This window comes from Crotalus tigris, unplaced genomic scaffold (assembly GCF_016545835.1).
Source record: "Crotalus tigris isolate CLP2741 ecotype Arizona unplaced genomic scaffold, ASM1654583v1 scf7180000017536.10889498, whole genome shotgun sequence".
Taxonomy (NCBI): domain Eukaryota; kingdom Metazoa; phylum Chordata; class Lepidosauria; order Squamata; family Viperidae; genus Crotalus; species Crotalus tigris.
In genome coordinates this window covers 504,672-520,015 of record NW_024096460.1, presented here as the reverse complement: position 1 = coordinate 520,015, position 15,344 = coordinate 504,672, and the positions used below count along the sequence as shown (strand labels likewise).

Here is a 15,344-nt window from a genome sequence, read left to right as displayed (position 1 = left end):
TCAATTTGACAGTTTTTGGGGGGTCAGGGATATATTTAGAATTTTGAGGGTATGTTTTACTCAAGACTCATTTATGGAAGGCCTGCCTATTTGTAAACTGGCTTTCATGGTAGGCAATTAGTAGGGGTGTAGATGTTAGATATACTTTACTCAGATAAGGTGACAAGCCCGTTAGACACACAGAGGTGATAATTAATTGTCCTATTGAGAGGCTTCATGTCACTCCATCTCCTACAGTGATTCTAAGAGCTAGAAAAGGCTATCTGAGCAACATAAACCATGATGTGAACCAATGTAGCAGCTTTGCTTTTAGAGAGGAAAGAGGGGCATCTTTGAAGGGTACTCTGCACAAATGTTTCTTGCAGTAAAAATCCTTTGAAGATGTATACTATCCAGTCACAAAACATTCATTCATCAGAACTATACTTAGCCGTAAGGCGCTCTTCAGGCGCTATGTGTACACTTTGAGAGCAAGCAACTAAATTTCATTTTTAATGTGTGCCATTGTGCCCACAGTAAAACATGACAATAAAGGTTATCTATCTTTATTATGCTAGTAGGATTTTTGCATAGCCCAAAATCATTATTGCAAATAAGTATGTTGCTAGAGACTGGTGCTATGTCTTGCACCATGCCAACTTGCTATTTTCTAAAAAATGAAATGAATACTTTAAAAGAAAAAAGAAAAAAAGATGGATCTAGAACAGGGGTTCCCAACCGGGGGTGCGAGATGATATTCCAGGGGGTGTGAAAAAATGGGTTTAGAAGTTTCAAAATTATAGTGTATATGCCTAATTTGTTATTTTGAACTTTTGTAAGGGGTGCGAGAATATATCAGAAGCATTCTAGGGGTGAGGGTATAGAAAAGGTTGGAAGCCATTGATCTAGAAGCATGGTAAGCAACAAAGGAAGTATCTCACAATGAATAAAGTGCTTCATAAAAAAAATGGAAGACCTCACTATCACCTAATCAGTCTCTTAAATATAATAAAATTGAGCCTAAAAATCTGTTTGAGAAATGTTATGATTGCATAGAAGACAATGTTATAGCGGAAGAACAAGCAGGATTTAGAGTAGGAAGATATAATACAGACAAGGCAATAATATTGTAATTCTTAATAGAGAAATATTTTTGTGGATGTAAAAACACCCTTTATGCAGCTTTTATAGATCTTAGGTTTGCCTGCCTTTCACCATCTAGACTAGAGGGATACTATGGAAAAAAACTGCTAGTTACCGATATTGATAAAACATTCAACAGCAAATATATAAATGTTACTTGAGGGCTAGGTATGGTTCCTAAGGGTAAGCAAGAGATTTGATTAGTACAACCAGGAGTGAAAGAAGGTTGCATTCTTGCTCCATTACTTTTCAATTTTTAAAAAAATAAAGGTAAATACCTCAATAAAAATCAATTTCAGCCACCTAAACTGGTTAACAGAAATATTCCAGTAGTCTTGTCTGGTGACAACATTAGTTCTAAAATCCTTGGGTCAGTAATCTCTTTTTGTATATCTGGATGACTCTGAAGAGAGGGTATCTCTATTTTATATTTCTTTTTCTCTAAAAATGAGCATTTCAATCCATCTGCATTTGGCTATTTGCCCCCGAAGTAATGACATACTGTAGCTATTTTATATTACACAATCAGGGGTTTACTGTTGCAGCAGGGATGGTACAATCTAACTTTTTAAAGAGCAATTATGCAAGTTTCTTAATTTGTGCCCTGATGTCATGGCCTCCCTTTGGCTGTTCTTTAAGACCAATACAGGAGGATTCCTTACCTGGAAAGACAATGCTCTTATGAATCTGGACACGCAGAAACAACAGAGCATGTATTTCTCCAGTGCTTGTATTACAGACACATTTATACTAGTCTCATTTCACTGTTACAGGATTCACAGGACAAATCTACACTTCCCTGCTGCTTTCAGGTTTTGTGCATTGACACTTGCAATTCATAGTATGATGTCCTGTGCCATAAACTAGACTTAAATGAGCCTCTAGTTAGCCGTACTAGAATGCTCTGTAATCTGATGTAATTTTCCACATACTAACCTTTATGCTTTCATACACCCACCTAGTACTCCTATTCTTCTTTTTAGAGTCTTTTAGACTCATTTTTATATATAGTTTTTGTTTTAATATAAACTTTGTATCTTCTAGCTTTTCATAATTCTTATTTTTAGACTCTTACGTATGTTCTATGTCTTCCAGGGTCCCGAAAGATAGCACTACCTTATTGAAGAGACCCAGAGACCCAGACATCCACTCTGCTGGAGCATACTGGTTGGGCAAAAAACATGAAAGATAGGTGATTGATCCCTCATATAGCACTTAGGTCTTTATAGTTAATAGCTACACCTTCAATCCCGCATGGGAGCACACTAGCAATCAGTGCTTCTTAACAGGAAAGAGAAGCAATTCTGGAAAGTAAAAAAAAATAAGGTGCTGCTTTTAACTTTGGTTTTGTCCATCAATAATATGGACTCTTCTAATTATCAAAATTCCAACAAATGATTATCCAGTATTGTGGATGTACTTCTGAATATACACTCTTATTTGCTGGGATGTTGGTATTTATACACTGTGAAGCTGTGAAGAGCTGCATTCTCACAAGGAAGTCATTCTTGAGGGTCCAAAGTCTGTCCTCTTAGAAATAAATCTTCCTGGATTCAACGGACTTCCCAAATGCTCCGGCTTTAATGTGAAAAAATTCCCCTTCGCTTGTCCTTGTTGTAAAGTGGACAATATTTCAAGCATTTACTCTTCCAGGTAATTTGTCTACCCATCACTTAAATGTCCCCGACTGGAAAAGTTGATCCAATCGTAGTTTTCGAGCTCACGAAGCACTTTCTTCTACTCGAGACTGAGCATATTAGAAAAAAAAAAAGTGCAAGAGCGTTCTCCCTGCCATATTTAGTAACACGGGCGTACTATAACGATGCTGAACCTAAAGCTCTATGAAGCCTCCTTCTTAAGCTAACAACCTGCCGCCTGCTTCCCGCTTCTCTGCGCCAGGGCCATAAAGGCCCGGGCAGGAGCCGAAGGGAAAAAAAACACCTTGCCTCCGGCGCAAGAACTCTCGCTCCCGCACATGCTCCAACAGAAGCCCGGGCATGTGCAGTAGCCTTGCAGAGGCTGCTCAGGGATCTCTCGCCTAGCGCCCGCCTCAAACCTCGCCCTCTCCGCTTGCATCCAGGTGCGAGTGGCGCCAGATAGCTGCCATCGGGGCGGAGGAAAAGTGGCATTTCCGGGTGCCACTCCGCAAGACGCCCCGCGGGCCAGAGAGGCGAAATGAGTGGCTCCGAGGAAGAGAGGCAGTTGGAGCTCATCAGCAGCCTGAAAGAGCAAGGTAAGGTTCAAAAGCGAGTCGAACCCTCCTTGTCCGGCAGCGCCCAGCAGCTGCGGGCAGGCTTGCGTGAGGCGCTTTCGCTTCTGCTCTCGCGCGTGCCCTCCTTGTCGGGGCGCCTCAGAAAAGCGAAGAAAAAAAGGACGCCAAGGCGCTTTCTGTAGGCAAACGGTCCCCTCGCTGCGGAACGGCCTGAACCAGAGGAGCGTCTGAAGGGAATGTCAGAATGCAAAGCAGCCGAGGCTTTGGTGACCAGCCTTTGAGGGTGGGGCGTCACCTCGGAGGCAGCAGACTTGTAGCCCGGGGATCCCATATCGAGACAGCTGTTCAGTGACCGCCGTGCTCTTCTCACGCGGAGATCCACTGAATCCAGATTGCTTATTCCTCGATTTTATTTTATTTTCTTGCCTTCCTTGCGCTCTCTCTGTATTCCTGGGCGTCCCCACTGCAGGAAAATGCGCAGTCCACCCGCTTTCCTTTCTCAACGATTTAACCGAGCCTTAATTGACTTACTTAGTCAAGACTTCCTTATCAGCTTCAGCTGTATTATTTGTTGTGCCGGCTGGTGTGGCAGTAATAATAGATTCTATCCATTGGTGGATTTTGAAAGTAAGGGATAGGATGAAATCCTATGTAGCATCTAGAAACACCTTTTCACTTAACCTGCAAAGATGTCTTCCCTCTTTCATTAAGAAACTAAAACCCTGTTCACAACTGAAAAAAAAAATGTGCAGGGAAATTACTTGAAACAAAAATAGAACTGAATGTGTTTAAGACTTTGCTTCAAAATTTAGCACTTCAATAGATAATACCTCCCTGGATAGGAAATTAAATTTAACTCATAAGTTAGTGCTTAGCAGTTTTTATGCTTGAGCAATCCAGCCTTTGATGCTTTGGGCTACAACTCTGAAAATACAGTATCTTAATGTGTGAGTTTAGGGAACAGGCAGATGGTTAAGGGAGGTGAGATGTGCAGTGCTCACTCAGTGACAAAATGGTGTGACTGCAGACCAGCTGATCTCTTCTTCTACCTCAAGTTGTTTGTGACGATAGCACAGGAAAGGAATGGAGAGCAACTATGTTCTCCTTAGAAAAAAAAGTACGTAGTATTAATGAGATTTACCAGTACAATTCACCAGTACAATTTCATCATTTTTTCTGATTTCTTGCTGTCTTGTGAGAGTTAAGTTCATTTTAGATAACTCTTCATGGCAATAATAACTCTGTGAGTTTCAGTTAGCCCATTCTGACTTGATGCCATGTTGTTTTGTCTTCTTGGTCAACTGTGCATGGCACTTAACAGAAACAACATTCATTAAATCAAACATAGATCAATAAACCAATGATGGGAACTATTTTTGGCCTAAAATTTTAATCCTAGTCCAAGGATTGACATGAACCCCATACACATTTTTAGGTGGGGTTTTACTCATTCATGAAGTTTTCTAACACCGAGATTCTCAGCTGGTCCTATGTAAGCCTGCAGGTGGAAGGGCCAATTCCTTTCCCAATAATGCAATGCTGAGAAGATTGGATAGGAAACTTTTCTGTTTTGTTAGTGCTGAAAAAGGGGTGCCTTTTCAAAACTCGGGGGCGGGGGAGAAAGGCATAAGTACAGGAGAAGAAGAGAAGAGAAAAGATAGTTCTTCCCTTGCTGTAAAAAGTTGTGAAAAGGTTACTTTCCAATATCTTAAACTGAACTGTGATCTTTTGCAGGCAAACTAATTGTGCTTCTAAGCCGCAACCTATCTCAGGGGTCCTTAATTTGAAATTTGCAGAACAGAGTCTCACAAAATAATTGCTATAATGGCGTGGCCAAAATAAAACTTCATTTTTCAGTAAACAAGGAAAACACTAGGCCAGTACTCAGAGACTGAGTACCCAAACTGCAACCAAAAACCCACTTATGCATCGTCGAGTGCCGGGTGGGTGTGGTCCATTGGCTGAGTGTGGCCAATTGGGTGGGTGTGACCAATTGGGTGGGCATGGCTGCAGTGGTAATGGCAGACTGGGTGGGATTAAAAAGTTCAATCAATCAATTCCAACTTTGTAAGAACTTTTTTTTTCCCCGTGAGAAGTTGAAATTGACTGATTGAACCTTTTTTTTTTTTTTTTGCACATGGTGGCGGAGGCCTAAAGCAAAAAGGTTTTATAAAACCCAGCTGAAGGCCTAGGACTGGGGTGACAACGCGCGTGCCCACAGAGAGGGCTCTGAGTGCCGCCTCTGGCACCTGTGCCATAGGTTCGCCAACACTGCACTAGGCTGTAGCTACCCATCATTTTCTTTTTAAGAATTTTTGATTTGATCAGGCATAGAGACATTGTATAATTGGGTGCTTTGCTTTGCAGTGTGCTAGCTTCCATTCCAGCCACCATTCAGCATTCTGAATCAGTTGAGATGTTCTACCTTCACCAAACTTTTTTTTGTGTGTGAAATTTCTGGGAACCTTGGGATTTCTATGCAGATTTTGCATGTGGATGGAGTTGTACATCAAGATCTCTAATGAAATAATACTGCAACCATCATAAATATGAAACAGTTTCCAAATGTCTGAATTTTGATCATGTGACCAATGGAATGCTGCAACAGTCGTGTAAAAAGTGATCATAAGTCACTTTTTCTGTGCCATTGTAACTTTGAACAGTCACTAAACGAACTTGTAAGTTGAGGAATACCTGTACTGCTCCAGCCTTAAACCTAGTGAGCATTCAGCCTGAATATGTTTGGCCCAAAGGTAGGCGGACTGGAGCTATGTATTTCCCACAAAAAGGTCCTTTCATTCCTTATTTCTGAAACATTATGTATTATATTTTTAATAAGAATAAAAATAAGAGAAGCCATTAAAAGTATAATATACATAAAAATAGCACAAGTATAAAAAGATAAAAGGTTATTGCACTGTAGCCAACATATCCATTAAGAGTTATCTTGCATTGCTGCTGGTAAAGTGTCAAGCCCAGTTTAAGATATAGATATTAAACAATAAAGGCCATTTGTTTGTGATCCAACCAGTGAATTTACTTTGGAGAAGTAAATTGGAGAAGTAGCTAGGAGAAGCTTTATTTATGGAACTTTTTTACAAGGGAAGTGTAGTTGTCTGCCATTTACTTTACATTTTTAAAATGAACATTGTTTTAATCCCAGTGTTGCTATTCTTTTTGAACAAGGGACAAAATATGTGTCATGACATCATTATACGAAAACCACAACTTGTATAGTTGTATTGTATTGTGTCATTCATAAGAAGTGTTGCTGGTTGACAGTTGACCTTCACAGTGATAGACCATATCCTTGACCAAGCAACAAAGGGAAAATATGACTTAAGTACAAAACAAGAAGGAAACATGTGCAAAAGACTAAGGCAGGCATCTCTCAAATTCACATGGCTATAAGGTGTGTGGTGGGGGAAATAAAGTCAGACTTGCAAAGTTCTGTTACTATAGTCAATATTTAATAAAAGTAGTTTTAGCTAAGAGTTGATCTTTTGGTTTGGTTTATAGCAGTGTCTGTCAGTCCCATTATAGTATATGCCCGTGTGTCTGTTATTTTGACATAATCTCAGTTGTTAGCCCTATACTTATGCTGTGTATGTAAAGAGATTGAGTAGAATTAATGGATGTCAACCTGGTCAAACACAATTTTCATCCCTTGGTAATTTAATATCTTACAGTATATGACTATTGTCAAAAAGGCACTGTAATATATTCCATATATTTATGGAAAATTTACCACAGAGTGCTCTTCAGATATATCAGAAAATATTAATGTAGGATGACTAATAGTAGCTATCTTTTCAGACAACTTGCTTGATGTATGAATGTTGGGTTTCAGTAGAATGTATTGGGTACGCAGTTAGCAAGGCTTGTTCTCATCCTACCTAATACCTGGATATGAAAGGTCCTATCATTTGGTACATGATTTGTGGCCTTACATACAGAACACCCAGAGTTGAATTGGAAAGACTTAATGCCATCTCTATGATGATGTAATAAAATGTCATTTCAGTTCAAGTAACAAGTTCAGTTCCCATCCTGGCTGTGTCTTGAAAGATACAAAAGCCGGGTGGTTGGGGGGAAAGATTTCTAAATGAAAATATTTTATTGAAATTGGGTATTTAAATGCAAATTGAATTTAACATTTTCTTGAAGCATTGTATAAAATGTGAATCTACCTTAAACCTCAGATAAATAGGAATTTTTGCTTCTATCATTTTGTATATGAACACTTGTTAACAGCAGTGTATGGAAGCAAGAATAGTCCTATTCTGTTGAGATGGTATGAGCACAACACATACAATCAAGTCCTAACCCTCTTCTAAAGTTGCAAAAATGAATGAGATCAGTGAAAAAAGGACATATAGAGAAGATACACAGGAAAGAGAAGCCTCTATAACTGCAAGAGACAAGAGAGGGAAAGAAGAGAAAGTGAAGGAAAAAATTAACAGTTCTGCAATATGTATTCCAAGTATCCTCCATTGACTGTTGAAGAAATACCTGTTTAGCAGTGTCTAAAAGCATTTTTTCCCAAGAGTATTGTATGACATTCCTATCACCGTAGAACTTAAAATCACCATATTTTTTTAACTTCTAACAGCAAAAGTGTCTTCTGCTAGTGGAAAATATTTGTTCTTCTTTTAGTCTATTTCACGCTCACAAGTGAAGTGGGAAAAAAGACCAGATCTGAAAAGCCAGATTATTTTTGCACTTTTTTTTCTGTCTATGAACAAACAGGAAGGGAAAGTGAAGAAAAAAACTATTAACTGAGCCAACCAGTTGGCTTAACTGATACTGCTTTTACTTCTAAATGTTACATTTAGACTTAATAATCAGAAATATATGACAGTATTGATGAAATATTATTTATTTATTTATTTATGAGACTTATATACCGCTTTAAGTGCAAGCACTCTCTAAGCGGTGTACACCAGTAAGCAATGTATATATATATATTTACATTGCCCCCAACAATCTGGGTTTGTCTCGACCTCTGGTGAGTAATAGAAGTTTGCAAAACATTCTATAAATGGAGTGCTCTGTGCATGGAGCAGGGGGTATTTATAGTCATGCTTTATTCTTAGGCAGATGTGGAGCATACAGTAGGTATTCTGATAGGTGTTCCAAGGTGGATGCAATGGAGAAACAGAAGTTTTGGTTGCCCAGAAGTGTAAGGATGGGGTGAATATAGAGCAATAGCTGGGAAACCATGTTTTAGTGAAGCGATAAGGGATGTGGATTGGGTCATTGGATCAGCAAGTAGGTTAACAGGTAGAAGGGAGAGTGATGGGGCTACACAGTAGTCTTATTGCCAAATAAACAAATAGGTAACTTTATTTTTTCTATAAAAATGAATTTATAGATGCCATGTAAACAGTATTTCCCTACCCTGATGAATTCCAGAAGTGTTGGTCTATGTGCTAGAAATTGTAGGCACACTTGGAGGGCAGCATGTTGAGGAAGGCTGAATTTAACACTGTGACATTCCCTTCACCATGCCCCCCTCCATTATAATTATGGGCATTTCAGTAGGCTAGTAATTGATCTGATGAATCAATAAAGTGAAGGAAGATGGCAATAATTCAAGTATCAATTAGAATAGAGCGGGCAGGGACCTTGGAGGTCGTCTAGTCCAACCTCCTGCTCAAGCAGGAGACCTGATACAATTTCAACAAGTGGCTGTCCAGCCTCCTGATTCTGAAGGCAATCTGTCCCATTGATGAATTGTTCTCATTGTCAGGAAATTTCTCCTTAGTTTTAGGTTGTCTCTCTCCTTCATTAGTTTCCATCCATTGCTTCTTGTCCTGCCTTCAGGCACTTTGGAAAATAGCTTGACTCCCTCTTCTTTGTGGCAGCCCCTGAGATATTGGAACACTGCTATCATGCCACTCCTACTCCTTCTTTTCACTAGACTAGCCGTACCCAGTTCCTGCAACTGTTCTTTTTTTTTTTTTTTGAAATTTTTTTAAAAGTTTTACAAATAAACAACAACCCTCACCCAATCCCTCCCAAACCCACCCCTCCCTCCCCCCTCCCCGAACTTCCCAGAACTGAATATAGGCTTATTTAAAAATTTTTTTAAAAAAACTTAAATAATATTTACAACTTATAAAATAATTAATAATAATATATATATGATATAAGCATTAAGAAAAAAAGAAAAAATACTTAAAAAAGAGAGAAAAAAGAAAAAGGAAAGAGAGAGAAAAAGAAGGAAGAAAGAAAAAAAAATAAAAGTTCATAAGACGGAAACGAAACAAAAAAAGAAAAAAAAAGCAATCAATACAAGTTATGAAAAAGCTAAATAATATTTTTCCATATTCAAATTGTGTTGAATAAAATTTATCCATTTTTCCCATACAACAAAAAATTTCTCTTGAGATTGCTCCTTTAAGAAAGCCGTAATCTTTGCCATTTCTGCCAAATACGAAACTTTATAAAACCACTCTTGTAAAGTAGGCAAAGAATCCTTCTTCCAATATTGTCCAACTAACAGCCTAGCGGCTGTGATCAAATTTAGCATCAATATAACTTCCTTAGCATCACAGTCAGTAATAATACCTAATAAAAATAATTGCGGGGTAAATTTTACCCTCCTTCTAAAAATTCTTTGAATATTCCACCATATCTTAATCCAAAAGGCTTTTATATTTTTACACGACCACCAAATATGAAAATAAGTAGCGTCCAAACAACCACATCTCCAACATTTAGGCTGTAGATCAGGGTACATAATGGACATTTTCTTTGGATCAAGGTGCCATCTATAAAACATTTTATAAAAATTCTCTCTTAAGTTCTGTGCTTGTGTGAATTTAACATTCCTCACCCAAATAAGTTCCCAAGTATCCAGTGAAATTGATTCACCGATATTTTGTGCCCATTTAATCATACAATCTTTAATTAATTCAGATTCTGAATCCATTTCCACTAAAACCCCATAAACCCTCTTAATATGGGTTGGTCTTTGATCCCTTACTTGTTTGATGAGATTTTCATCTTCTCTAAGCCATCCCATATTACAATCCGTCTTCCATCTATCCACTATTTGTCTATATTGAAACCATGAATAAGTAAAATTTTCATGTGTTAAATCTTCCAAAGATTTTAACTGCCAATTTTGACCATCCCATCTAAGTAATTGTATATAAGAAACCGTATCCATCTTGACTCCTTTCTTTATTCCCTCTATCGCATGCCAAGGTATGGCCCATAATGGTATTTTAAAATCACTTCTATAATATTTCCTCCACACCCTAAGCAAAGAAATTCTTATAATATGAGATTTAAAAACCCGGTCCATTTTTTTATTAAAAATTAAATAGGCATGCCATCCAAAAAGTAAATCCCAGCCTTCCAAATGGAGTATTTCTACATTTGTTAAATTCACCCAATCACTAATCAATGTTAGTACCACCGCATCATAATACAATTTCAAATTTGGTACCTTGAGTCCACCTCTCTCACGGAAATCTTGCATAATTTTAAGTTTGACCCTTGGTTTTTTCCCTGCCCAAATAAATTTGTTAATACCTTTCTGCCATTCATTTAAGTTAAGTTCATTCTTTAAAATAGGTAACATTTGAAACAAAAAAAGAAACTTTGGCAGAACCTGCAACTGTTCTTCATATGTTTTAGTCTTCAGACCTTTAATCATCTTAGTTGCTCTTCTCTGTCAGTATTTCTTGATGGCAGGAGACATTTCTTCCCAAGAATCTTTCTTGCTTCCAGGATGATACTTTCTAAATGGCACGAGTGCCTTACCCCAAAACATCTTTGCACTTTGGCAACTGTAGGCAAATCAATTAATTGCTAGTGGCACTAATGAATCCTTTAGCTAATTTAATCTGGAATGCCTTTAACAGAATGCCATCTCTCCTTTTCAAAAATGCCAAACCTAATTATAAGACAACAGAGGTACTCAAAGCAGCTTAAACCACCCCCAAAGGTGAAAGCATACACAAAGGGTTGTGAATCTTCGTGATGCCAAAAATCAGAAAGGCGAAGCCCTCCAAATATATAGGAATCAAATTGTTTAGAACAGTACACATTAGAATGATGCCCACAGGGCTTTAAAAAGAGGAAAACAGAATTGGTCATTAACACAATTTAAACATAAAAATTCTATTGTCTTCAATGAATTAGTCCAGTGTCAAAAATGTGAGAAGCCAAAGGCTGCTTCTAAAGCAAGCATTTCTTGAAATGAAGTTTGTATATTTATTCTGGTACCACTAATTTCATTCATTGGGATGTAGAATATGATATAACATCTTAATGATTTTGTTTCATTTTCATGTAAAATCCAAAGTGATCTGTGTAGCGAGTCTGCTGTTTTGGTTGATCTATCTATTAACCAAGATGGGGGAGAGAAACAAACTGGAAAGGAAAGAACTAAGTAGATTGTTGTTAGAGTTTATTTATTACTAGAACCTTACTTGTTTAAAATGCTTTTTCCTATTAGAACTTTTTTGAAAATGTTTTTTCTGCTTCTTCAGCTGACAATTGGTCTCTTTGTTTCAATAACCCAGAAAATTTATTCAAAATCGAAGAGAGAGAGAGACTGAGAAGCTTATACCTTATGGACATTTATTTTATACTTAAGTACCGGTAAAATTTTTGTTTTCTTTCAATGAGCAGAATTCTTGAGCTCTGCAAATAGCATACATTAGAGAGGATGGAGATAATATAGTATATTTTGTGATGGGGACAATTAAGACTGAGGCAATAGAGGTTAACCAAAAAAAAAAAAAAAAGACTCCAACTTCCCATACCATAGTCCCATCTATTCCTTCTCTGCATGTTCATCATTTGTAAAACAAAATAAAAAAATTTATACTCAAGGGCAAATCATAATGTCATAACAAGTTTTATTCTAAATGTATTGGTGAAAAAAAAAGTAAGATGTATAGACTAGTTGCTTTGAAGCCACGTACAACTTGTGTGAGAGTACAACTTGTGGAACGGGTGTGCAGCAGCCACTAACATTCTTATGCCTCTTGGCTCCATTCTAACACTGCACTTTGCAGAAGTGGAGGGATTTTTTTTTATATAGCAGAGAAACTGAACAGAAAGATCAAGAAGTCATCTCTTCATGTATAGTGTTTCCAATACAGATGGGGCCACATAAAAACCAGTAGAGACTATACACACTATGCCAGTGGTTCTCAACCTTTTTAATGCCGTGACCCCCAACCAGTCATAAGTCGAAGACTACTCAACCGGTCGTAAGTCGAGGACTACTCAACTGGTGCAGCACCGTTTGCAGAATGGGACTTTTGGCGGGCTCAGCAGGGCAGAGACAGCCTGGACAATTCCTATTGGCTTTTGAAAGCCAATAGAATTAGACTCTATTCAAGAGAGTCTATTCTATTGGCTTTCAAAAGCCAATAGAATAAAAGGGAGTAGCACAGCTAAGGAAAAGGGGAAAAAAATGGCGGACTGCGTTGTTTGGCGACCCCCGTGAAATGGTCATTCAACCCCAAATGGGGTTCCGACCCACAGGTTGAGAACCACTACACTATGCATTTTCCTTATATAGTTTAGTGAAGCTAGATACATCACTGATTGCATTGTCTAATTCATCTTAAATTCATACATTATCAGTTCATACGCACTCAGTTCGTACGCACTCAGCTACATCATTTCACAGCCTTTAATTACCTTTATACAGTATATTGTGTTAATGCATTCTTAGTTTCACTGTTATGTTTTAATAGATGTTATTTGTGTATTTATTTGTTACATCTAGTGTTATACCAACTTCTAAGACTCCTGGCAGTTTATTTTACATATGAAAAACAAGATTAAAACAATTGGCCATTGAATACAGATGGTTATTCAGGAATCATATTACCCCCCCCCCATCTCTGAATGTCCGCTTGAACAGTATTGTACTGCCTAAATTGCCTTGCAGAAAGCTGATGAGGAGGGTTCCAGATGTGCCTAAATGGCAAGGTGTTGTTGAGTTTGGAAGCTACAAAACCATAGACCTATTTTTGGGTGTATATTCCCTTGAGATGACTTTAGGGTTTCTTCTTTACATGAGTGCATGGGCTGGGCAGGTTCAACCTACAGGACTTACCTAGGGTACTCGAGAAGCAAGCATTATCACCAAGGCATTCCTGTGATGCACCAATCAGAGTTGTGTGAAGGCACCACAGTTTCATGTGCTTTTGCAGAAAAAAATGCAAGTCCAGGGAAACTTCCAAATTGTAGATTTCCTTAGATATTCAGAGCCCTAATAAGACCTTTTGAGTTAGGATGTTCCTGGATAAACAATAATTCTCTTCTCTAGGAACTTAGTCTGAGCTTGTTTATACTTATATATACCATAGTGTCCTGATGCTGGCTAAGACTTCTATAGTATCTCTAGTTGGACTAGGAACTTGCAGTTGAATATTGTCACTGGCCACACAATCCAGAGGTTTTAGAATCCATTATACAAAGAAAATATTTTTTCATGTTTATATGATGTGCTTTTATCAAAAATGCCTGACAAATGAGGTAAACCATGATTCCAAAACCCCCGTGGAACTCTGAAAGTAAGTTCCTCTTTTTGAGCTATTTCCCCTTTTTCAGTTCAACCATCTAAGAATTTGATAGAAGTTTTATAGAGGCAAGTCTTCTATTTAAATTGCATTATTTCTGTATATAATGTTCCCTCCTTTACTGTACTTGCTGGGTCACTTCTTGACAAATAGTTTCTCAGTCTGTTATGTTGTTATATTTATTCCATTCCACAATAATAGTTCAGTATATATTATCATTTTGCCTGTCAAAACAGTCTTGCATTGCTTAGCCTTTCAGCTGTGCTGTCATTTTGCAGTTTCATTGGCTTCCTGCACAATTCTTGCTGCTGAATACTTAGCTTTTAAAAATACATTTTTATTTTTTTAAAAATGATTTTAAAATTAAAACAAGTAATATCACTTTTATATCACCACTGAGCCGTGGTGGCACAGTAATTAGAATGCAGTATTGCAGGCTAACTCTGCAGGAGTTTGATCCTGACTAACTCAAGGCTGACTCAGCCTTCCATCATTCCGAGGTTGGTAAAATGAGGACCCAGATTGTTGGGGACAATATGCTGACTCTGTAAGCCACTTAGAGAGGGCTGTAAAGTATATAAGTCTAAGTGCTAGTGCTATTGCTATTTATATAGAAAAATGCACTTATTGACATTTGAATAATTTAAATGCTAAATTTAATTAGAATAGTTGTGTTGCAAGTAAAGAAGTAAACAATAGGATGGTAACTCTTAAATATGGAGTCCTAACAGATGAGACGGCCTATAAATCTTATGAATGAATAAATGTATATATGGATGGATGGATGGATAAATGCATGAATGGTATCATTAGTCTTGTCTCTTCATAGGACTCAGTGGAAGAAACTTGGACTCAGCTTAATTTAAAAAAAAGAGAGAGGAAATTTTGGGAATTGGTGGCCAATAGTATTTCCATACACAGCAACAAGCCTCATGCATGCATTTCAGCAAAAATATTGGACCCAATATTTTACCTGTATTTACATCTGCCCACATACTGAGCTGATGACTAAGCATACTGAGCCTCTACTGAATTAAGCATAGAGGGATCAATTGTCACAAAGCAGCTAATTTCAATCCTGGCCCTTGGAATAGCTTCTAGGAAGGATATGAAATCTCCATATATATATATATATATATGGAGATTTCATATCCTTCCTAGAAGCTATTCCAAGGGCCATATATATATAACTTATATATATATATATAAGTTGAATGATTCCTGCCAGGTTCCCATCCTGACTAAACTTTTTGATTCCTGCCAGGTTCCCATCCTGACTAAACTTTTTGAAAAATATATAAAGTGTATGTTGTACCTGTCCATTAACATACCCAATCTTCAGAAGGACAATGTGTAGGAAGCTGCCAGTGATCATCCAATCAATCTGCTAAATACTTCTTCTAAACTTTATGCTAGACATCTTTTTAATAAATGAGAAGATTGGAAAGAAG

The 15,344-nt window shown here is 37.6% G+C and overlaps 1 protein-coding gene across 1 annotated transcript in view; it reads left to right on the top strand.

Annotated features, from left to right (window-relative positions):
* The first annotated feature begins 3,171 nt into the window (after positions 1-3,171).
* SHTN1 (shootin 1) overlaps positions 3,172-15,344 on the top strand; it is an 86,689-nt gene continuing 74,516 nt past the window's right edge. Inside the window, exon 1 of the mRNA XM_039334095.1 lies at positions 3,172-3,355. Within this exon, the coding sequence (XP_039190029.1) occupies positions 3,298-3,355 (58 nt within the window). The 5' untranslated portion in view covers positions 3,172-3,297. The remainder of the gene's footprint in view (positions 3,356-15,344) is intronic.